The sequence below is a fragment of the Amia ocellicauda genome, chromosome 23, assembly GCF_036373705.1.
Source record: "Amia ocellicauda isolate fAmiCal2 chromosome 23, fAmiCal2.hap1, whole genome shotgun sequence".
NCBI lineage: Eukaryota > Metazoa > Chordata > Actinopteri > Amiiformes > Amiidae > Amia > Amia ocellicauda.
In genome coordinates, this window is record NC_089872.1 from 8,755,669 (window position 1) to 8,781,725 (window position 26,057).

A 26,057-nucleotide genomic window follows, 5' to 3' on the forward strand; every position below is an offset into this window, starting at 1 on the left:
GGAGGTCACCGAGCAGATGAAGCGAAGGTGGAAAGCACGCATAAACGCAGGCTGTGAGAACCAGTCCACAGATCCATCTAAATCAATTAGGAGACAGCAGGCAAGCTACTTGGAGAGGTTTCATTAACAGAAATATAATAACTGGCTCCCCCTTAAACCTTTCCGCACAAAGGGGCCTTTTCACGGGCACTCTCTCTTTTTAAGTAGTTACAGAATTTATTAGATCAAGTCTTTGGGCAGGGAGGTGCTGGGCTGTTGGACTAAAAGTGAATCTGTAAATGTGTGGAAAGGAAAAGGGCTGGGAGGTGGGGATAGAGGGAGGATTTGGAGACAGCGTGGCAAAGAAGGAAAAAACTCAGGGATATATACTCAAATATATACACACAAACAGATTGATGAATAGAGAGAGAGCAAGAGAGGGAGAGAGGGAGATCATACCTACAGAATAGCATTTCTTCAAAGTATTTTAGGCTGTTATTCCAGTGAGTGGAGTGAGCATGGTTTAGCTGTTTAAACATCACTTAATCATGCATAGAATAACACACACGCTGTTCATATTCTTCAGTGTAGTCGTACAATTTGTTTATAGTTTTGCTTCCTGTAAATGTTACTTTTCCCTCTTTTTTGTAACCTTATCTACAAAGTCCCATCATGCTACGCTGCAGTTCTTTTGATAGGTTATTTATAATTTGATTGCCGTTCTCCACAGGAAAGTTTTCCGGGCCAAGCCTTTTCTCCAGGATATCCTCTCTGGTCTTATGCAGACATTCCAATGTTAATTTGGCCTCCACTCCTGATTTGGGGAGAACCTTGTTGTTTTAAATATCCATTTCAATCGATAAGACGGATATAGTGCACTGAGCCTATGGTCAGATACGATCAGGACTTTTGTCGCCTTATTTGTCTTTTTGCTCTCCAACAAGGAGAAAACGAACTCCTGTCTGTATGGCACTGGGCAGCCCTACAGCAGAAAATAGCAAAACTTGACCACTGATCTATAATAGTAGTTTTCAATTACAGTGAGCTGTTAAACACAGCAGAAACTGACCCACTTTGCTGGATTTTGTGGCTTGTTTATTTGTTTTTGTCTCACTGCAGCTGCCATAAAGATATTTCAAATTTGTGCCATGTTTTTTTTTTTTTATTATTATTTTCCTCCCCTTTCCAGTAATCCTAAATTGAAGTTTAGGTGTGATTTGAATTTACAGCAGAGTTTCTCTCTTTACTACCCTAGTTGCAGTTCCAGCAAAGCACTATGTTTCAAATTGATTCCCACGGGAAGGAGTAACGGAGCAATATTTCACAGCTTAAACGTGTAAAAGCTCATTTTTTTTCTCATGGGTATCTCAACCATGCAACAAACTGAGAGACAAAGGCTGATTATCTTTATGGTGTAGCGTTCATTTCACCACAAGGATTTATACCGTTTTAGTCACATTTGACAAGTCTGCACTTAAATAATAATAAATGTCGGCATAAATGACGGACTTCAAATCATATTTTATTATTATGACTGTCTTATAAATGAACACAAACAATCCACTAGTCTCTTTTGGTTTATGAAGTGTATCCTTTCCATGTCAATAGGAGGCAGCTGGTGGGACATTCATACACATAACCGGCGTGAATTGAGTTTGGCATCGCTCTGATGTAACGGTTGCGGTGCTGGTTTGTAAATCATGCCTGGTCTTTGCCGATAAACATTAGACTTCCTTGGATTGGATTCGCCCTGGTGTTGCATTGTGGGCTAGCAAGTTGCCCTGTAAAGGCTTTAGGAAGGATCACGGTTTGGTGCCCTCAAAAATCAGGCAGCTTGTGGCGGGGGGGAAACAAAAACGAAGCAGAAAAACAACAACAGGGGTAACAAAAGACTCCCTTCCTCAGCCAGGGCTGTGAAGCTGATGGGGCAGGGGGTGGGGGGCTGTGGGGGGCACCTTCACACTTCTGCCCATCCCAGTGCAGGTGCTTTGTCACCTTCCATCTATTAGTCGCCAACCTCCTGCCCCTGTGTCACTTTCCCAGTCTGGTGCTAATTCTAATCAACCCCCCCAAAAGGAGGCCCTTTGATCTCCCCAAGCTCCTACCATTAGCCCCCCCCCATCCATCCCCAACAGCTTCCACACCCCCAGTTCTCACACTACATTTGGACTGAGAAACTTCCTATTTATCATCTGTGTGTTGACACTTCAGCTCATTAAAGGATCGAGCTCGGGGGGTAGGGGAGCGGGGGTCTGCCTTGAGGAGACGTAGCACGCTGGTGCTGCATCCCCCCAGCCTGTACCGCGGCCTCACCTTACCCCCTCGGCTCTAATGGCACTTATCACGAGGGTGCCGGCTGTTACCACGGGCCTATTACATCAGGGAGGGGTGGCGTTAACGCTTGCTGGCTGCCTTTCTCAGCTACTGGGGCAATTGACAGGAAAATAAGAAAAGAAGAAAAGAAAAGAAAAAACATCTACTGTACTGTTGAGAGTCTCATTTCTTCTAGCGGGGGAAGGGAAAGGAGTTCACGGCAAAAGTAATAATGACAATAACGATGCTAATACTACTGAAAAAAACCAATAATGATGCAAATAATAATAACATGAGTTGCATTTTGAAAATATATCCTCAAAATGCTGCATTACTCATTGCATTTCTCCTTCAACATTTTACGGCCTGTCAGTGAGCTGTCAGCCTGCATGTGTTATCAAGATATGTATCAACGCTCGTTAGGTGAACGGAGAGATACAAGGATCTCTGACAACTACTGTTTCTCTTCAGGGAATAGACACACGCACATCTGTACACTATAAAGACTGCATTTGTCTAGTAACGTACCGAAAAAACGACTAAATGATACAGCTTTAAATATTTTAAACAATATAATAATACATAACAAAATGACCTTTATATGACATTACAAGACAATTCAGTTCAAAACAGGGAAATATTTTTTAACTTTTTTCCATGGAGATTCAAAGAAAGATATGCTGATTTTGCTCTGCAGTAAAAGCACAGAATATTTTGATTATTTTGTTCACTTATTATGAGTGCAAATAAGGATTTGAAAACTCCCAGCATTGGAGGAGGGGGGGGAGGCTAGCCTTGAAACAAAACAATAAGAAAAAGTAATGGAAGCTGAATAATGTCCAAAAGGAACAAACAGCAGCAATCAGGAAAAAACGACAATCTGTGGAGAACTCATTTGATGAATTATTGTTTAGCTTTAATTTCTTTTGATGTAGATCAATGAAAGAATATTTTTTCCTGGGAACGTACTTAGTGACGTGTAGGGTGAACGAGAACTCTCGTTTTCACCAATAGCGCACAATAGTTTCTAAAAACAGTAAGAGACATGGTTATAAGCTCAGTCTGTGTTGCAGCTGGAGGTTACTTATGGGGTCCCCCCCCCAGGAAATGAAAGGGCATAACTTATCTCTGAATGGTAGCATGAAAGATGACCAATGTAAAGAGATAGTAGATGCTCCTGAACTGGCCTGGGTCCTTTAAAGGAATTTCCAGAATGAAATTCAACATTTCTAAAAGGGATATAAACAGACTATAGCTTTTGCAATTAAGAACAGGAACAACACAAAAATATTCTTGTGTAATTAATGCCTTTGTGATAGAGACAACATTTCAAACCAGGTACATTTCTGTCCCCTTTCTTTGTTGATTTAAGTTTTAGATATTTAACGAAATAATCAGCTTACACATTACAATGGAAACTCTAAATGAAGGCTTCCAGAAGATGCTTTCTACAGATGCCAGTATGTTGTGTAATATAAAAAGTCTTCCCTTGATTTGGAAGTGAAGATGTCTTTGCAATAGCTCTCAGGTATAATGAAAACTTAAGCCTCCCCCCCACCACTTCCTCCTCTCCAATGCGGTGGTGCATTGTGCCCACTAGGTGGCACAGGGAAGCAATCAGTCCACTGCATGTCGGAGAAGAGCTTCCAAGTCAACTCCTTTTATTCGGGGGTGTTTCAAACACATGCAAAAGACATCTCCACTGAAAGGCTGTTTACAGCCTCTCTCCCCTCTTTCTCTATTTTACATCTGATTGCTATGGTGTAAAATTGAATTACCCTTTACAATGCTCACCATACACTGGAAACTTGATGACTTTTCCCACAGTGGTGAAGAGAAGAGGTGTCAGGAGAAGAAGGCGGATAGAAAATAAAACAGCTTGTGGGAAAGAAACATAATTTAATCAGATCTCCCTGCGCGCAATGTGTATTTTCTTGTCCTTTATCGGAGAACAATAATGAGCACTCTTACCAAAAAAAAGAAATTGATGAAATACATGATTTGATTCATAATTTAATTCTCTGAGACCGATAGAGAGAAAGCGACAAATCAACAAGCACAAAATAAAACCAATACTGATAAAAAAAACAAAAAAAACTTTTGTTTAAGAACAAAAGTTTCCTAAGCTTTGCATAGTATAAAGCGTTTGTTTTGTGTAATAAAATGAAAAGTCAACTCAAAATGGTTCTGCTGGTGTGAGCAACTCTTGGATGTGGAAATACATTAGCATTGGCTTGGAAATCAAAAGTGTTTTCAGCTCCCCCTGGGTTCATAAAGTAGGAAGCCAGAGAACAATGTTGGCTAACGTTTAGCAGGAGTCAATCTGAGCTTCTATAGCCAGACAGGAGAGGGTTAACCTTTGGTGTTATCAAAAATATCCATCCATAATTATATACTTAAGATCTCTGCCACTCAGCCACTAATTAAGTGTCAATATTATCAGTAAGGAAAAGGCATGGGGGGAGGGCAGTCTTCTATGAATAGCACAAGTAGATTTAGCCCAGTCAGTTATGACATGCTCCTTTGTACCCAAGAACATTTTAAAGATATGTGTGTGTGTGTGTGTGAATATGTAAGTATTTAGTGATTGACTGCAGTACACCACATTCAGAATGTATGGTAACCTGATATATCTATATCTATATATCTATATGTATACATATAACTGTGGGAAGTGTCTATGATTTTAACTATCAGCCTATATCTCCACCAAATAGGCGTTTTATTTTTCCAATAACTGCGCTGGAATAGTAGTTTTGTACAACCTGCCATGGTCTTCGACAGGTTCAGCATTGCCTCAGGCTATTGTGTGTCTTGTGAAGCTTCCAACCTGAAATAAATGTGCACCAACACGACACAGACGGCTGTCTTGCATGCAGGGACATACAAACACAGTGTGCATTCCTGTTGTGGTTCTGCTTTGATGGCTTTTGCAAGCATCATCTTGAATAGTTCATTGGGATTGTGTCGTTCCATGGGGTGTGTTTCCGCTCCCTGATTGCCGCTTGCATACATAATACAAACAATGCTATCTGTGGGAGAACTGGCTGAGGTACAGAGTTACAGTGAGACAGACTGAGGCGGCCATGATATTTGGTATTAATGCCTCCAGTTTCTGAGTATATTTAATTGATGAATTCCAAACAATCTATTTAGCCATTATAACTGTGGGAATTTCTCCGGCCCGACTGCCCTGCCATCAGCTTTTGGAACTGTTTTCAGAAAGCTGTCCCTGCCGAAATAGTTTAAAAGCCAGCTGTTGCCATGGTCTGCTGCATCAATGTTTCTTATTTTGTCATTCTTTTTTAAAATCAGGCAGCAATAATACTGACATCCACAACAGTATTACCATAATGCCTGGAGTTGTTCCCAGGAGCTACAAGTGCTATGATGTCATGTTATTGACGATCTAAAACAAAGGAGAGCTGGCACAAACAGAACATAGGACTGAACACAAAGTAAGGTGAACAAAACCAGAGGAGAAATCATAACATGAGCATGGGAGGAGACTGATTGGAAAAGGAGATGAGGTCATTCTCATAGCCCTTGTGCACTTTTATACCGGTAGTCCCTTATCAATTACAACAATTTACAGAGTGATTTCAGGGATTATAGGAGTGGAACATCATGGACTTTAAGCAAGAATAGACCCTGCTTCCATCCTAATTATACATGGCTTCCATTTGTGTCCTCTGGGCCTGCTTTCTGGGTTGAGTCTGAAGGAGAGCGATTGGAGCTTGAGGCAGGCCATGCTCTTTGAGAAGATCAAACACTGGAGTCTAATTCCTGTGCGTGGGCCACAGCATGAGAGAATTACAGTCCCACACCTTAGAGAACTACAGCGGACGGTATACGAACGACACCGCGGTCATTCGGAAACACAGTAACGGCAACCTCAGCTGAAGCTCTCCCTTTAAAGAGTGTTGTCTCCAAGTCTGCTCTGCTCCTTTCCCAGGCCCCTGTGAACACGGGATGGCGGCTATTGACTTCGCACTTTCAGGGAATGGTAGGAGGTGTGAATGTGGGTTATTCACACCAGCTGAGGAGAGCCAGCCCAGCGGGGGACCTCGGGGGTTTCCGAGGCTTCATCTCCCCCAGGATTAACGACACGGCCCCGGCCTACAGGCCCTCCAGCCCCCCTGCCACCTCAAAGAAGTGGGGGTCAATTAGCAACAGGCCGTTTAATTACAATCGACATTAAAGCTACCTGGAGACAACAAGGGACAGCAGATCTAATCCCTCACAAAAGCAGAGCACTACTTTTGACACAGACATGTGGTTTAACGAAGAAAAGGGGGTGCGGGGAGCTTAATTCTGAATCAAAGAACTCGGCTAAGTCTTAACTCTTTACTGTGCTGACAAGCCCTTTATTAACAAACATAACTGGGAATCCCTGGATTGGAGGTGGATATTCCCAGCTGTCATCACACATGGGATGTTGTTGCAGAAAAAAACATCATTAGAACACAGTGAATATTCTACAGATTGTCAGAATACATAGTTTTAAATCTGTGAAATCGTGTTATGGCATACAATATTGCAGAAGCAGGAAGAAGCAAATATGATATGTAAACACAAATACCGTATAATGAAAACTGAAATATTTCCACACCATGTGAAAGTACTGAGGTAATGAGAATAGACAAAAGGGACATTAAAACACATTTGATCTTATCCTACTATCTTTTACACTAAAAGAGGCAATCAGTGTATCACTTGAAAGGTCGTTTCTTCCGTTTTATCTTGTTGTCTGTGTGTGGACATGCCAGAAGATTCTGGCGATTTCTTTCTGTAAGACTAAATGAGCTGCCGCAGAATCACGCTATGTGGTTAAGCCAACAGATGATTCATACTTTACTATCCCCGGATTGGTATTCAACTCAGGAAAGACATTGATATTAACGACCCCCGTCACAGAAAAATGGTACAGGTTTATACATGGATTTAAAATAAAGACATTTGATTGCTCCAATTCTTAGCAACGGTGTTGTTGTTGGTGGTGTTGATATCATAATTTTTCAATGACTCTAATTATTAAAATCTTGCAGGCTGAGGGAATGGCTAATGAGTTTTCAGGTTTTCTTTTTATCTGTTATACAGACCTACCCTACCCTATCAAAGCACAAAAGGAAGTGAGAAAAAAGAAAAGTTAGACAATTGTATCAGCGCTGATAAATGTTTGCTGTAGGACACCATGGGAAAAAGCTATGAGATGTGCAGTGACCCAAAATACGAACCGTGAAAAACAACACGCAAAGCAGAGTATACGCATAGTTTAAGCACGGTAAAAAACAAGAATTACTATGCAAGCCTTCATAAGTGAAAACCAGGATCTGTAGAGGTAGAATACATACATCAGATATTACAAGAAAAAGGACAGTTTGGGCAACAAGGACAGCTTTAGCTCCCCTCCAAATAAACAGCATATTGTGTGTGTGTGTGTGTGTGTGTGTGTGTGTATTTGAAAGCACAAAGTTATTAATCTCTTTCTCTCTTCCACTCCTGTGTTATCTCTTGGTAGATTGACCCTATTAGTTTTTCACAAGTACTTTCAGGGAGCAAAATGTTAACCTGGAGCACCCCCCCAAAAAAAAGTAGAAGCATTTTAGACCCCCAACCTCTCTCCTCGGTCAGTGTTTATCTGGTGTAAGTGTGCTGGCCTGCAGTACTTTAGGAGTTTCTTAAATAGGGTGACATGTCTTACTCAGAGCGATTTTGTTGGCTTGCTGCTTAGTGCTACCGCTCAGAGAGCTCGTTAATAGGGTCATTAGGGAGCTCTTGGCACCAGGTCTGACTGTGTGGGCAGTTTCAGCGACTCTCACCTCTCAGGATCACTCAAGCGCTGTCCGGAGATGAAGGCAACATTATAGTCCTCGGCATTTCACCGAGCATTGCTGAAACAAGTCCCATTCGAGGATGACAAGCACAGACAGTAGGAGTCTGGCTGATGGGGCTAATTGCGCCAAACAGCCAGTAGCGGGGGGGCAGTCCTCAGAGACCACCACGCTGAGGAGCTAAGAGGAGGGGGGAAACGGAGAAGGTGAGATTTGTACACAGCGAAGATCTACAGGTGTTTAAAGTTTTCAGCTGTTGACATTTCAGTAGCTGTCAAAAGATTTCTGAAAGGAGATAAACAAATAGATATTTATTTTCCACTGCATTATCTATCTATGTTTTGCTGAAACATACTGAGAATACAGCGAATGTATTTAGCCCCTTTCTTGTATGAACAAAATGTACTATATTATTAATGAATGAATGAAAAACAGAATACTAACTAATATACTTTCACATGAATGTTTCTTTTCAGTATTTCGTGGCACATCTGGACTTAAAATCTCCAGCTGTTTCCTTCTTGTTGACAGATACTGCTTTACTATCTTATACATTTTATTTTGTACACTTTCATCAAAATCTTTTAGTTTCATCAAACAAAATAGTAATGAGACTGTTTTTTCACAGTGTGGATGTCTGGGAATTTGTAGAGATTAGAGATAGCAAGCAAGGAAAAACACAGGCAACAAAAATTATTAACTAATTCCGCAGAAATATCAACAGTGCCAACAGTGACACCCCGGCCCCCCCCCCCCCAAACATAACTTCTCCCCTACGGCTAAACAGTAACAGTTTGGTTACACAGGACATGCCCTGATAATTAAAGTAATGCTTCAGTGGAGATGTATGAGTCAATGCACATAAGGGAGTTTGGCAGCAATGAAGAGAGGTTAAGAAACATTCCAATATTATCGGTATGAAACGGTCAACTTAATTGCATCACAAAAATTCTAAATCACTTTTCACGTTAGTGTCCTGTCAGTGTACTTCATAATAGGTCTTTATTCCAGCAAACATCTTCTGTATAACTTGGAGAAATGGTCCATGACTCAAGTGAGACCGGATTGGCCAAAGGGGAAATATTTATCTTAATCTGTTTGTTATTAGTCCTGAGATAAACACTAAATGTGGAGTATGTATGCATTAATCAATGTATTGTAATAGCCTGATTGTAAAAGTGGAAAAGCAGGGTGAAAGTGGCAAGAAAATGTTCAAGCTGAAGGGATGTTTCCCTGTATATTTTAGGCTTAAGGGAAGCTGCACAGCTCCTGGTACCAGGACATGTAATTTGCCTCTGCAAATACTGACAGCAGGGCCGCTGAGCATGTGCTACGCTAGCCCAGGAGGGGGTGACTCCAAATCTCACTACAAAGTTATTCTGTTTTGATTCTGTCTCACAGCTCATTACTCGGTAGCCGTGCTAAAGAGGTGTTAAATTATTAGGGGACTCATCGGATGCAGAGTATTCCCAATTCCTTCCAGATGTCTTCCAGTAGAGCCAAATCTTGGTTTTCTCTCTCTCTCTCTCTCTCTCTCTCTCTCTCTCTCTCTCTCTCTCTCACACACTCAGATCATTGCACAATAGGTCAGTCTCATTCCAAGTCCCAGAAACTTTCAAAACAAACCAAGAAAAAATGACCTTGCTTTCTAGACCTTTGTGTGGCGCTAATTTGGCAAAGAATATCAAAACACAGGTCTTGCCATTGACAGACTGGAGACCAGACAGACCCCGGAACAAATCTAATTCTGTTCTTTTTCAGGCCAGGCTGACTGGGTGTGAATGAACACTTCAAAGCACCAGGGTGTGTCTTATGTTCGCCACAACATGAAGTGGTTGAGGTCTTTTTTTGTTTTTTATTTATTTATTTTTAGGCCAAGGAAAAAATGGCCTGTTTTCACACCTTCTGGTAAGAGACAAAACGAAAAAGTTCACTCAAGAAGCTGCTGAGCACTCGAGTTTTGCTCTGTTCATGTTTGTGCTGCTGGGAAATGGGTCCAGCCAGGAAAACTGCAGCACCCCGCTGATCGGCAAATTACTGCCAGCGAGAGCCATGTGGATTAGCACTTCAGGGGAGGGCCGAGGAGAAAAAGGGCCACCGAGTGTCTTTAGGAAGGCACGGCGTCACTCTATGTTTCTGTGAACGGATACAATTTATAAACACTGGTGGCTATATTTAGCAGCAGAGGACAAACTTTGCCCAAACTTTCCTGCGGGGAATAAAACTATTTTAACACAACGGCTATAGAAAGAAGTCGAATTGGCTGAGGAAATAAAACAAACCCATCTAGCTTAGGCATTGCTGATCCAGTCAATTGTTTATTTGCTTGTGGGGAAATGGGGGAGGGGGTGACCAGCAAAATGAGAGTCCTGTTTTTATTTTGACTTATTTCTGTATTTCTTATCCCATATGAAAGGTGTCTTGCTAGGTGACCCACTAATTTCTTACACACGGGAGGGGATGTAGACCTTGTCAAATTGAAGTTCCTGGGTCTGTTTGTGACTTAGAAACCTGAGGAACCCAATTTAGACTCTCTCTCATTTTTCTTCTGTTTTTAAGAGGAGACATCGTGACTGGGCTTTCAGTCTCCAGAAAATCACATCTTAGTGGGACTTAATTTTTAGCTTGCCTGGGCTGAACTTCGGTGATTTGTTTTCTTTTAATTTGTTTTGACTACACACAAATCCCTATAAAACATTAAAGATTACTCATATAATTAAACTTATCCTCCCCCTCAAAGCTTCTGAAATACACTCCCGAATTTGTTTTTTTTTGGGGGGGGAGCTTTATTATTAAGCTGAAGTGAACTGGTTAAGTTTGTCAAATGATTAATATGGAATGGTGAGGCCTTGCTAGATCACACGAATGAAATGCTGCTATTACTGACAATCCCTAAAGTAAGGCAACAAGCTTTTACAGTCGGGTCTGTTCTTACCACAATCCACAACCTGCGGTGGATCCAATAGGAAATTTCCAACTTGGTTTAGTTCTGGGATTGCAGTGCTTAAGAAATAAGACAATTAAAAAAAACCGGCTTCTCCAAAATTCACATCCAAGTGAATTGTTCTCGTATTGTTGGGATCAATGACCAGTAGTGCGAAATACCACAGAGTGTTTGCAAACAGAGCTTCAAATACAAATAAATATTGTGAGATTCCCTGTTCCCCCCCCCCACCAAGTAAGAAAAACGTTTCGAAAACCAAGCTGTAACTCTATTAAGAGTTTGGACATTAAGCCAAAGAAAACCATAAAAGGACAAGAAAAATACCAACGTCTCATAATGAAGGACCGAGCTGCTTTTCATGTGGAATACACTGTTTTTTCTGGCAGCCGAACGCATACAGAAAGTATCATCAACATTTTTTTGTATTTTTGTATTGTTTTTGTATTAGCAGTAACAGACGAAGTGAAATGAAAAGTTGTGGGATTTTCCTTTATATGGTGAACAGAAAAGACAGCCGCAGGCAGGACTGTCGTAGTCGCAGTTTCATCAATTAGAGACTTTCAGCCCTCGGCTCATTTCTTACTCCAGCCAATCCTTCTTAACTTAACAAGAGAAGTGGAAGTGTAAATGAATATATACATATAAATATAGAGAAACACATTTTTCTTTCTGTGATTGAGAGACAATGAGCTTTCAAAAGTGTGAACTGCTGTCATGGTGCATTCTCCAGACTGCCCCCCCCCTGTAATAACTCATTGCTGTTTAATATGCGGGCCGATTTATATCTGGCCAACAGTCGCGTCTGTTTATCCTCAGTAATGACTACATTTAGACAACTGTCTGCCGCAACAGTGCTGGAATTGGCAGGGCCATTCCTGTCCAGCCGACTTCTGTGGGAAAGAGCAACAGAAGAATCTTGATATATGAGAACTTGTTATCATGGGAATTGTAGTCCCTACAATACCACAGCTATAATAAATAAGCGCCATATGCCAAACACAGATGCCTAAAGAAAAAAAGAAAAACAGCTTTTGCCCCCAAGGCCCAGGAGTCTGTGTGCGGCTCGATCAGGCCTCTTCAGACTTCTTTACAACCTCGGTCGAAGAGATCGCCGAGACCATGTTTCCATATAAACACATTTCTCCCGGAGCATCGAGGATCCCAGGAATTCACAGTCATCTCTACGACAACATCAAAGGGATGTCGGTGGAACAACATTAAAAGAGATATGATCAAATGAAAGAAAATAAAAGTAATCCACAGTCATCGCTGAGGTCGAAAGCTGATTCAGGATTGATTAGGGGGCAGATATCGGCTTTATTTTCCTGCATCCCATACTAATTAAACAGTGCTAATACCTTATTAATCTCTGGCTGATTAACGAATCTCAATGGAGCCAACATGTTCGCAGGCTGTTTATTTGAGGCAGTAGACCGCATCACTGCTCCTCTGGCAATTACAGTCACCAGCACACACAAGTTAACCATAATAAATTAAGCATAGGAGGTTTCCACTTTAGGCATGGTTTTACTAAGGTATACCTTAGTTTCACCGTGGTTTCCAATTGGTTCAACATTTCTTTTGCTTTGCTACACCTGACAATGGGAATACCAAGATATAGATATACCATAATAGATATATTTAAGGTATGGTTACTATGGTAGACTGTGGTTGATTCATGGTAGAGTGTAGTAAAACACAGTAAAGCCAAATTAAAACCATAGGGAACGACTGGAAAACAATGGTACAAGCGTCATATTGAATGATACCTTTAGGTAAGCTTTGGAAGGATTCTAGTACTAGGATTATGAACCTTTTCTGTGCAATATTGAGGATTGGTCAGCTGGAGCTCCTCTGTGGGCTCACTCATTAGATGTCTATCTGAGATGCCAGACTGCAATTTTCAGTGCCAACTTGCCATTAAGTTTCTACTGTGTCAAGATAATGGCAAATTATATTTTCAGCAAACAGGATGACTATCCAAGGTCTTGGTTCCAAAATAAACTCCAGCAAATTAAAAAAAAAAAAAAAAATAGATATCGGAAGTTCTTCTCTTGCTAGACATGCACCAGAGTTTTGCTTTATGAAAATAGGGAGCCATTTGTACTCTTTAAGCTTAAAAAATCCTTCTGCATGCCAGAGAAAACATCGCTCATACTGTGATTTGAGGAATAGTGTGATAAATCTGCTTTTTACAAAAATACATGGAAAAAAAATCTGCCTTTCCATTTCTCTTCATCTTATCATTAGTATTAATCTTAAAACACATTTTTCCCAATTGGCATTTTATAAAGGTTTTGCTTTGCACTTTGTTTACTTTTAAACTTATTTTAATGGAAAGCACTGTTTTTTGTTATTATTATGGAAGTACTATTATTATTATTATTATTAAAGTATATCATTCAAAAAGCAAATCTAACTTTGTTCTGGATTGAAAGCCTGGTAAAACAGACTCTGGGTTTCCTTTGTCAGCATTGCCAAATATCCCAGTTTTCTAAGTGTGTTTGCCATTTCCTATCAGGAAGGGTTATTTCTAGAAGTCTCCGTGCCATTTATTCCTCCCTGCAATTGTGTACATCCTCATTTTATAGTTTTTTTCTAACTTGAACCTTACTGCTACTGCATTGCTTGGCGATTGCATCACCCTCGACTACACAGAGCGTAGCGTTTTGAGTGAAGACAAGGCAACCGGCCCAAACCGGGGGGGAGTTTGTTGTGAACGTAGCCAGTACTGTACCTGGCAGTGGCGGTCGAGGAATGAAAAGAATTTTAATGACTTTCCTGAAGCCTGGGCAGCCTCCTCACCTTCACCCGTGCAAACAAAAGCCCCCGACCCTGACAGAGTGGTAATGAGAGGTTGGTGTCAAGAGATTTCCACTCCGGGAGGAAGTGCACGCCCTGTCTCTTTGTCTTTTCCCATCTCACTCTTCCTCTCTCCTGTATCGCTGTAGAGTAGACGTGTGTACAATTCTCCACCCCTCTAACTTGGTTATGATCCTGTTTTGTTCCTCGATTTCGCAAAAGCTTCCTAATAATGTCTCATCCTTCTCTCTAAATTCCCAATCCACTTGTATACACTGAAGCCAACATTGTGAAACACAGGTAACAGCCAACGCACATCCCTGCAGCATTTGAATAATCTCCAACAATAGACATGGGTTCATTTTGCTCAAACTGAATTCAAAATTAAATTAAAAGAACATGCCTGCAAACGTTACAAACTGTGGAGAGTCTGTGGAGAGGGGACCACATATAAAAATGGGTGTAATTCCTACACCGTTCACCCATTTTGGATGTAACTACCTTCAAATTAAAGATGACAGTCTACACTTAAAGCACATCTTGATTGCCACTGTGGTGGCATACAGAGCCACATTGACAATTGTGTCACTGTCCAAATATTTATGGACCTAACTGTATGCTCCAATAAAAACTTTTTATCAACTTCAGATCAATGTTATTGATCTATTCAAGATCTTCATCGCCGTTCAATAGTCAATTGTCTACAGCAATTACTGGAATAGTGACATGTAGATTGTCAGGCAAATTAAATTACCTAGACTGTACTTTCTCCCTTGGAAATATAACTCCATTTGTAAATGCACTCTGAACAGACACTAAAACATGTTAGACTTTAGCCGAATGAAAGTAAGACTTTCATAGTATGCTACGACCAATTCCAATGGTTTCCATATCATTAGAGGAGAGGAGTATTTCTGACCAGGCCTATCTACGTGAATGCGTCTCATTCCTGGCCTGCTCACAGCCAAAAGGGCAATTCAAGACCAAATCATGACAAATTCCCGGAGAGCCGTGGTGAAGTGTGGTGTGTGGTCCGATCCACAGTGGTTACGGGCTGGACAGCGGGATGAATGCTTGGGAACGCTCTCCGGATGTCAGACAATACGTTCACTAACCGGACATGATGGTTGGTGTTGATTGCGGTCACAGGCTTGTGCAGCCGGGCGGTCAGAGACAGACACGAATGGAGGTGGGCAGAACCACGTCGCACATAAGAAAGTTTACAAATGAGAGGAGGCCATTCGACCCATCGTGCTCATTTGGTGTCCGTTAATAACTGAGTGATCCAAGGATCCTATCCAGTCTGATTTTAAATGTTCCCAAATTTTCAGCAAACTCCTGTAACACACTCCTCCAGATCTTTTATTTAAAAGTTTAACACACAAAGATTATGTTTCGTTACGAAGATCTAATTGGAGTTCTTCTGCCTCAATGTCATTTCTGACATATAATGCTACCCCACCCCCCCTTCAATTTTGCCTGTCCCTCCTAATCTGTGTGTATCCTTTCAACTTGTATTCATCCATTCCATTCAAGCCATGTTTCTGTCACTCCTACAACATCATAGTCACACGCCAGCACTGTGGCTTCTAGGTCTAACATCTTGTTACTCCTGGCATTGAGGTACAAAATTTTTAGGACTTTCCTACTAGCAGTTTCCCTTTGTTTTCTATCCTTAGTGGAACATCTCCCATTGTCAGAGCTCCCTGCCCCCCTGTAAGATGGTAGAGGCTAGGAAAGGACACATAAATTCAAGGTACGGGAAAGTAGAGAGCACACGAATAGTGACAAACAAAAGGCCCTCCGTTTAGATCCTGATCTTTTGGATCATAGTAGCTAATCGAAACCAGAATTTCATTTCATTTCATTTCAAGGGGTCAGGAGATACAGTTACAACTACAGTTAGTGAACTTGTTCTAGATCCACATAACTCTTCGGGTTAAAAAAACGCTTCCCATTTTCCTTCTAAAAAAACAAAATTTTCACATCTGACTTCTGGTTCTTATTTACTTCTTGATCTAGAAGTATTCCATGGGCTTAATTTCTTCTATTCCAATTAGTGATTTAAATATTTGAGTTAAGGTACGAACAGTGTGTAGATTATGGTATTATGCCTTGTTCATGGTGAAATCCCTGTGTTTTTACTTCAATGTGAAAGCCATATTGCCCACGTAGACTTATTCAAAGCTAGACAGGGTGGGAGTCTTGGACCATTACTACCTACTAAACAAAGCATGAAGGCCTCGAATGGCCTTGTTTATGAAGTTATGTTCTTATGGGTGAAAGGTAAATGAAAAGAAACATATTTGTGACTTCATATGTTCTCTTCTTTCTTCTGCCTGAACAGGTGAGTCAATGCTCTTCACCCTCGTCTGTCTGAGTCATGAGAGTCACCTCATATCTCCGGCTTTTTCTCATGCATCCCTTGATTCACTCCCAGATGATGACATCTTTCCATCTTATCTGTATGTGCGTGTTAATCTCCACCCAATCTCGATGAGTTCTCCAAGATAACCGATTCCCATACCGTGCAATTAGCTCCCATCTAACAGACTAGGAGACCAACTCTAGGAGCTGAAAGGTGATACAGGAATGGAGCCGTATAAGATTTTTTTTTTTTTTAAAGCAGCTGAGAAAATTGACAGTTAGGTAGCAGTTGGAAAAGAAACTTAAAACGCACTGATGTAATGACACAAAAAAAGGATACAGTTAATTGTTTGAGTTCCCCCGCAAACCTTTGTATCGCTCGCTTCATTCTGTTTGGGGGGAAGAAAGGGGATTTTGTTACTCCTGCAAAAGATTTTTGTATCAGTTTCACCAGCCATGATGGTAGTTAAAAAAAAGACCGAAATCAGATACCAAGCAACAGTGTCTGAACTGTAGAGGACCAGGAAGCAGAGATGTTCTCACACGGTCCTTTACACAAACAAATCAACAAGGTCAGTCCTTTAGGAATAGTAGAATGCAGAAGCAAAACAAAGAACAACACATGATTGAAAATATCAGACACGTAAGGAAAGAGATACATTTTTACGGGGGGGTGGGGGGGTTGGAGAACTCTCTTAGATGTTTGTATAAGTATAGTTAAGGCACTGAAGAAAATCAAAATGCTGATTGGTTTTTTTTTTATTGGCATGTGAAAAAGCGGGCAAAAACATGACTCAGCAGCAACTGACATTTAGGAAACAGAGAAATGCATTTTCCACCTCTGCTAGAGGATATGGAAGTGGTGGACAAAAGTGTGCACTTCCTTTGATAATAGCAGCCCTGCGAATATTGTGCCCTTATCAAAAACACAGATACCAGCAATGGGAACTTTCTTACCGCCGTTTCATGTGCATTAACTCTCTATTGTTGATTTTTGTTTTATTTCATAGCTCTTTGTTGGATAGATGCCATCAGCGTAATATTTCCTGCTCTATTAAAACATGCCCCTCCAAAAAGCTTTGTGAATACCTGATTAAAAAGCACAACTTTTTGAAACTTCCTATACAATATAGTACAGGTTGTGAGACAGGTCTACGTCTGTCTATCAGCCTATTATAAGTCACTTGCCATTACAAGGTTTTATGGTGAGGGTCCTTTAAATATATTTACATGGTAACAAGTTAGGTTTCATAGTTGAAAAAAGAATGGAAAACCTTCCTTAGACTGCCCTGCCTCCTGACATGAAACACATATAGAACACCTCTGGGATAAACTAGACCAACAAATAAGCACAACACTACAGGGACCAATGTATTTCGCTGCACTGTGGGAGTAATTAAACAGTATTCTTGTAGCATTTTAAGACTTTTAGTTTATTTGATTAGATTTTTTGTCCCAATGCTTTTTCTAATAACGTATACAGATCACACCACCTCTGTGGAGTTGTTCTTTTAAATTAAAACAAAGTAAAAACTTGCCCAGATGGAATAAAACCATGTTTCCGTAATCGCTAACATGTAAATATTAGTGATTTTCCTCATTTGGAATGAAATAATCTTTTAAGACAACTTGCTTTGCAACAGAATCCACGAATCCCTCCAGAAACCGGTTCTCACATTTCTGACATATATATTATATATATAAAACACATTTGAAATATCACAATTTGAATTCTGAAAGTAAGGTAGCAGTCTTTGAAAGTGGCAGCCATATACAACATGGGTACTGACAACCTGTTAATACATAAATTGCACACTAAATGCTTCTCTCAGATGTCATTTGAAAAGAACTCAAAGGGTGTTCAAATTCATAGGCGGTTAAAGCTGGTGGACACTGGAGGTCCGAGTTCAACTGTAGTTTAGATCCCAAGTGAAATAAATTGGTGGCCTCAATTTAGTCCCAACATTACAAAGCCACAACTTCATTCAGGATCTATTAACTGTTTTTGCAAGCAGCAGCCCCACGAACAAATGGCAGGGAGACAGCAGCCCAGGAACGAGGTGTTCTTGCAGAGTTATGAAAGGACGTTCTCATAGTAGCCCCTGGCACATTGCCTGACTGCAGCCAGTGTCTTTTGGCTTCATTACTCACTAGCAAGGACATTTTTAGACACAGGCTGTTAAAAAAAAACAAAAAAGAAACGCAACAAACGCGAGACCGCTTTGCCAAACTGAACGCGACGGTTTTAAAAAGCAGAGAAACAAACACGCAAGAAAAGAAAAACACAACAAAAACCGGTGTGGCTGACATTCACCCTTCCACCACTTTAAACTCTGCATCAAAATGGGCGCTAATAAATCCATCCTGGGACCGGCGACACCGAGGGAAAGATGTAGTTTGTAAATGAAAGGCGGCCCCCACACAGTTCTCAGAGATGAGAGAGATTGGTATGTTCGCCTAAAGACAACCGTTTTCTAAATGTTGGAAACTCATACCAGCAAACCGCCTTCCCGTGTATGGACTAAAAGAGAGCGAGAGAAAAAGATGAAACTCGAGCAGGAAATGTTTGTGGGGCCATTTCAGTGAATGGCTCCATCGCCCCGGCAACGGGAACACTTCATCAGTTCAGCTAACAGATGGTGGCTGTGCAACAGGCAGCATATGTTCCAATAAGCACCAGCCCCACTACAGATGGAGGGTGGGAAGGAGACGGGCTCTGAAACATAACCTGACATTTCCTCCTCATTTGGTGCTGCATTGTTACATATCACAAAGGGAGATTAGCCAGAAAAACTGAATAGCGGTAGAAAATCTGTTTAAGGCCAGATTACTAACAGTCCGGCGCATTTCTCTTAGGATTTAACTTAACCAAACTGCCGGGAGTGGTGGTATTTTTTTTGTACATCGGGACGAGGGAAGGAACCCTTGTGATTGATTGCCCCCGAAACGCGGCGGGTTTTTGTTGCTGTGCGTCTGTTGTGGTTCGGCTGGTGTGCGTCACTTCAGAAGGGATGATAATATTAAAGCTAGAACAAGTTTCACATTGTCTTTTATTTCATGTTCCTCAGCCTTTGTCAAGCCAATTAGAAGACAGCTAAGGCATCCATTTTCTTGTTCGTTTGTTTGTTTGAGGTGAATTACATTTTCACCTTCTTTAACTTTGACCACCTTTAAGCAAAAACGAAATTATAACTACGTATGCAGACCATTGTCAGTGACAGATTTATTGAAGAAAAAAAAAAAATGCAAATTTTGGCATTCACTTAAAACAAAGATTAAGAAACTGAGCATGTTTTATGTAGCAGGACATATATGCAAAGATATGTCTTTGATGATCTCATGTTTACTTGAAAAGGACAGCTGCACACATGGGAGCCAAACAGTGGTAAAATGCCTGCGGGGGTTAATATCCAATGAACACACTTGCACCCGTTCGCTCTCCTGGTCTGCCACACTACGGCCCAGTCTGTGAGAGAGTACCAGAAAGAGGATTTACTGGGAAGCGTTTGCAGGGATTAGTTGAGGGGAGCCCACACATGCCAGTTTAGGTTCACACCCTATGCCTGACCAGGCCAAGGCAGCGTTTGCTTCCCTGTCACGTGTGGCTTGTGCACGTTCCCCTGTTGTGGAGCTCCTGAATGGTTTATACATATGCAAATGCGTCTGCTTTGCCGGAGCAGCGTTTTACAATGAGCGTCTATGGCGCATCTAGGCTCGATGACATCACGTCCACCGAGAGGAAAGACGCGGTCTGCTGGTCGGAGCCAGAGAGGAAGTGACGCTTGGAAACAGAGCCACAACCCTAGACTGACTGGGAATATCTTCCCCAAAGGGATACACTTCAAAATAACTAAAATCAACCTCTACAATGTGCATGAGCAACACAAGATATGAAACCAAACTCAAAACCGGTGTACGATGTGAAGATATTTAAATGCAGCCACTGGTTGTGCTGTTTAGAAAGCTAAAAATACTGAAATCCATTTACGCAGCAATGACACTTGTTTTTTTCTATAAGATCGTATGCAGACCATCCCACTTTCAAGTTCAAGTCTAGGTTCTGATTAGTATTTTTATTTTTTAATGCTGAGTAACCCATGTGTTGACTGTATAGTAAAGAGTAACCAGATGTTGATGAAAAGAAGAGAGTGAGAAAGATTGATGAAGTGGTCTTCTATACTCCTGGACTGTACGTAAAACACTGTCAAATAGATTAAGAATTAACTAAATTAATTAAAACCTTCCAAATGGGCAGGGAGAAAATCGATTCCCAGAATTTCGTGTGACAACTAAGTAAAAGAGAGAGGCCATTTTGCATATTTTATATGTAATTCAATGTGAAGAATCTTTCTAATCTCTGGTCAAATTCTTTTTTTATTTTTTTAGCATTAACTAATTGTGGAGGGATTAAAAAAATAAATTGTGGAAGAAGTGTTCCAAACGTCCCATCTGTACAGCAGCAACAAGCAGTCAATCAGAGGCATAAAGATGCTTTGTGGATTGGATTGGAATCGTGTGTGTGTGTGTTTTGCCTTGGCTTTAACTCGGATGCACTCTGTATATGGTTTCTCCACAATTATAGCAAGCACAAATGTGGAAGCACTTTTTGGAAACAAACCATTTAAGGCTTATTTATAGTAGACTGATGGCATGCTTCCTATTGTTCATTGAGATTTAGAGCTTTCGGTCCTGATGCAACCATTTTACGATTTGTGATGTCAGATTTACAAACGCAAATCAACTAACCATCTAATTAAGTATCCCAGTCGCAGCAATGAGAATAATGGCTGTGTTTGTTCTTTTCTTGTTTATTCCATCTGGTAACTCTCCTTTTGTTTTACTCTTTGGAATGTAGCAATCATTATTTTGATCTCCTTTTTTAAAATCAGAATATGATTTATAATCTGCTGACAAAGGGGAAGACATTAACTTAAGTAAAGTGGCCAGAAGTATATGGACATGTGACTGGTAATGTTTAGTGCTCTTAAAATATCTTGTCTTAGTAATTTTGTTTAATCAACATGTACAAAAACATTTTAACAGTATAGCAGATGTGGAGTTGAAACAAACAATGCTTTCCTTTCCCTCGGTTGTTGATTGGTTAATTTGTATGTTCAGATTTTTCCGTCACCAAAGTATGCATTCCACAGAAATTCCGATTCACGGGCACATCTGACAAAAATAGGATATACTATCTTTAAGGTTAACACATAGCTTTCAAATGAAGTATTGGAGCCAGACAGATTATCTGTGGATGGGATACAAGTCTTTACACAGACTAGTTAGCTATGGAGATACAAGGACGAAACAATCAAACAAACTAAACAATAATTCAGAAGTCATTCACATTTGTCTGTGATTTCCAGTGGAATACGATAATTTCTAAGGATTTCCTGTTAATGATCTCTAACTCTCTTGAGCCACTACATAGTCATGTGATATAATATATACAATGCATAATAATAATGTAACATATTATCAGCATTCAGCATACAATCGAAAGGAATATATTTTTTTTTTTTAACAACTGGTACGCCAAAATTGAAATATCATTTTCACTAACATCATCATAATAATGAAAAGTGAAAAATACCAGAGAATTTATTTCAAAAGCCCTCCCCCTTATAAAATCATAATTAAATGTGGTGTTGTAGCAAAACATCAATTGCCAAGGTAAAAAAAAACACAAACACCCTTCCGTGCCGTGTCAATAAACACTAGTCTTCCAGGGAGATTTCACCTGCCTCGCATGCGGACTACATAAAGGCAACATCATAACAAACAGCCCGACCGCTTTGCAACATCTGACTGTACAGCCAGTGTCTGCGCCCAGCCCCCAGCTGGAGCCCACATCCATGGAGCCACCGACAGAACACAAACCAGATACTCAGACCAGCAGCTCTCTTAAACACAGCACTTTAATTTCAGAAAGCTGGTCTCTGGGATTACCAGAGGGAATGCAGAGTAACCATAGGCTCCACTGGGCCTGTAGGCCCCACCCACCCCACTCCACAGAGGAAACTGAGATGAGAAAGCGACGGATTCGAGTTCTTGTGGTGAATCCCCCTTCTGACAAAGACCACTACCCACTGTTAGAAGAGACAACCACGCCACCCCTTCACGACTCCTTTCAACACAGGGGACCCCACCTCCCTTTGGGGGAACGTTACCAGCCTCCACACCATTTCTGGGTTCTAGGCACTTATGCTAACCACTGTGCCTCAAGGCTGCTGCTATATTTACCATTAGTACACATGAAACTTCACCATAATTAAATGCATAATGGATAGCTTCGAAATTTAATGTTGGGAGGATGTGTTGTTGTTGATGTTTTATTTTATTTTTTATATATTCAGATATTTTTATTTTTTTAACGTCTCAGGGTAGTACGAGCCCAAGGCGTAGCCCACAGTTCAGAGGATTTCCCTACGGACCAAAACCAAGATAAATAACAACTTGCCTTTACATCCTTTTTGTGCACAGAACCTATTCAGACCTGGACCGAGATCGCTGCCGAAGATCCTGTAAAATCGGCCAAACAAACTAATCTCCGAGACGAGGGCAACTCGTTGGATCAGTTAATCGAGTACCTTAATGAAAATAATGTCTGATTATAACTTATTTGAAAAAGGGAGCGGATCATTGATCTGAACTTACTAGTATGTAACACACACACACTTTAACAGATGAAAGACTTGGTAATTACTGTTAAACTGACGGAGAACTCATTCATGTTGTTGTTTATGAGACTGTCAGAAGTGTTGCTAATGAACCCAAGAGCCATTCGCTGTGCCATTCACATCCTGTTGTTAGTAGGCCATTTATGCTCAGTGGGCTCAACCTGCATCCTTTACACAAATGTTGCATCCTTTCTGAATCTGCCCACTGGTCCTAGTCTCTCGTCTGCTCTGATGCAAAAAGGCCCAAGTTGTTTTAGCCTGACCACAGACCATCTTGGTTATTGTAGCCTATGAAATCGCCAGGGAATTAAGTTGCACCACATTTGACATGAGGGAAGAGCAGGGAGACACAGAGCATTTTACAGCGATCATAAACAGCTCCTTGAGTTGATATCGAACATATCCCCCCCCGAATATCCTGGGAGGGAAATAATCTTTCAGTGATTCACAAACACAGGTTTCCGAACGCACTGCCATCATGAGGTAAATAGCCCATCCCAAACCCAGCGAGTCTGAGACCATATGGACAGCCTAACTGCAGACTGGCAACAGCTTTCAAAGGGAGTAGTCTACAACCTCCCCCCAAGTACCCCCCACCCTATTAATCTCTGTGATTTGTTCTACAGAGAATTTTCATCATAGGTTTTCTTCAATTACAGCCTGCCTAATTGAAATTCTAAAGCTCATCCCTTGTTGGTAAGTTTCAATCCAACACTTCTGCAAGTCAAAACAGATAACAATGTGACTTCTGTGTAATTGGATTCCGGCCAAACCGCAAGGGGCTGAAAGATAAGAAGTCATCTGGGACTAATTACTTCGTTTACTGAATATCCATTAAAGCATGGGTTTGGCACGCTCTTCGCAAAAGTCATCCCTGTTGTTGTTTTTTTTTGTTGGTGGCGTTGTTTTCGTTTTCTCTAGGGTTGGCACTCGACCGCACCAAAAAACTGAAACAAAGCAACAAACCCACATTATAAAACGACATTTAATTAATTTGTGGTCACCTCTCGCACTTTGTCCGCCGCTTTCGAAGGCAAACAAAGAACGGGGAAGGAGAAACCGCTAAACTGAGACATCACTGTCGGACGATGCGTTTTAATTCAATTTCCCTAATGAATCAACTTTTTCTTCTCTCTGGTCAACAGGCTGCCTAACAGCTGGTTATGTAAAAAGTGGCCTGCGGAGTCCAAGCAATTGAGCGGTGGGCTTCAGTGAACTTCACACTCTCCGCCAGGCAAGAGGCAGGTGTTCTCCTAGTCGAGCAGCCTGCGACTGGGGAGCCCCCATGGTACATTTTCATCACAATGTTTTAAGTTAGTTAAAAACTGCACCACTGGTGAGGTTGCTAACAGACCCGGACTATTGATCTGACCAGCCCTGAAGTATTTGCAAACCCCTAAACCCAACTGTGCATCTCAGTTCTACTTCACACGGTCCATTACCGAAGACAAATTACAATTAAAAAGTAAGAAGTCATTCTACGCGTGTTGTTTTGCTTCACTGTAGATCTTCCAGTTGTACACATTTTTATCTCTGTATTGGGTTTAAGTTACATGCTGTTCTTGTTTTTGCGTTCACATTTCATTTATTATAATCCAGTGTTATTCTACGCATTCTATACATACATTATTATAAATCGGTTGTATTGTATTATGGTTCTTGTAAAACTTGCACAATTAAGAACGACTGCAAAGTATAGTTGTAATTTTTAATAATAGCATTGTATTCCATCACTTTTTGTGTCTCAAACATTAAATGGTAAAAATGTGTGTGTGTGTATTAAAAACTCACATTATATAGGTTTGTAAAACACAATGCAGTATGATTGTTTCATGTGTGGAGATCAAAACATGGTCTATCATCCAGTACACAATAGTAAAAAGTATTCCACTACAAAGCCAGTAATAAAAATGTTCCTTTATTTCCTTCTTCAAAGCTGATTTCAAGCTTTAGAGCTCTATTCAATTCCAGATTTCCTTTGCATATAACTGGTAGAAATCCTGCCCTATTGCAGCCAAAGCAGGATATTTCACTCCCGGCTGCCGGCTGCCGACTGCGAATTTTCACACTGGCAGCTATTGCTATTTCACAGCTTCTGAATGGGCAGGGGGTGGGTGGCGGAGACGCACAGTGCGTGAGGATTGACCCTGAGTGTCAGTGGTTTGTAATACATGATTTTCATGCAGGGACAGTGGAAAGGAAGATGGTTCAAAGGGAGAGTTCAGTGATATTTAATATGAAGTCTTTCAGTGAGGAGAAATAAACTTGAAAAGCGCCCGACTTTTAATTTGTACCTATATTTTCATATAAATGCATGTCTGTAAGCCGATGGATAATTTATACCTATAACTATATAATTTATACATGTGTGTCAGACACGAGAGGAGAAAATACCAGACCAGTGATTTATTTCTTGGCCTCTGTTCTAATTTAGTCAAGAGAAGGGTCAGGAAATGATGAGGGAATGTACAGCGTGATTTTTAAAAGGGACAAGATAGTAAATCACTTTTTTAAAGCCTGACTTGTGACCAAAGCACTCCATTAATACTTTTAAAGTGGATCAATATTGCATTTAATATAAACAGTTTGAAAGGAATTTGCAACCACCTTCTTATTTTGTCCCTTTTCAAAGCAACGCTCATATTCGACTGCTTTAAAACAGCGTGCTGGAGGTCTTCCTCAATATCCAACATAATTAAGATTGCTGTAATATTTGATCATATCCTGTCATAAATCAACTGAGGTGAAAGAGGATGTTTTCATGACCCAAACATCTGTTTTTCATATCTGTTTTTTTTCTACAGACAACTTCATTCTAGGGTAATTAGGGCAGTGTGTAGGAGATGACACTTAATATTTGAAAAAATAATTAATGTCTCTACATGGGCTCTCCATCATACTTAAAAAAAGAAGAAAGTGTTTTGATTTCAGAATAAACAGCCTTTTTTTATTAAATGTATTTGAAAAATGCAGAATTATAAATGAGCCAATTCATTTCCAATTCTTGTATTACTTCCCCCTTTAAATCCAAGTCTTTCTTAAATCTCAGAGGTGTTTTTCAAGGATGGTCAGGTCGCGAGTGTGGATACTGGGGCCAGCTACAAAACAGATAAACAAAAAAAAGAAGTGAAGTAACTA

The 26,057-nt window shown here is 40.6% G+C and overlaps 1 protein-coding gene across 5 annotated transcripts in view; it reads right to left on the bottom strand.

Annotated features, from left to right (window-relative positions):
• Positions 1-6,277: 6,277 nt before the first annotated feature.
• Positions 6,278-26,057, bottom strand: part of fam120b (family with sequence similarity 120 member B) — a 36,377-nt gene continuing 16,597 nt past the window's right edge. For 3 of the 5 annotated variants that reach the window (XM_066696719.1, XM_066696716.1, XM_066696717.1), the window contains exon 12: positions 25,839-26,017. In XM_066696719.1, coding sequence (XP_066552816.1) covers positions 25,978-26,017 — 40 coding nt within the window. In that variant the 3' untranslated portion in view covers positions 25,839-25,977. Of the gene's footprint in view, positions 8,307-25,838; positions 26,018-26,057 lie in introns of those variants that run through there. The other 2 variants (XM_066696720.1, XM_066696718.1) reach the window with 2 other exon arrangements.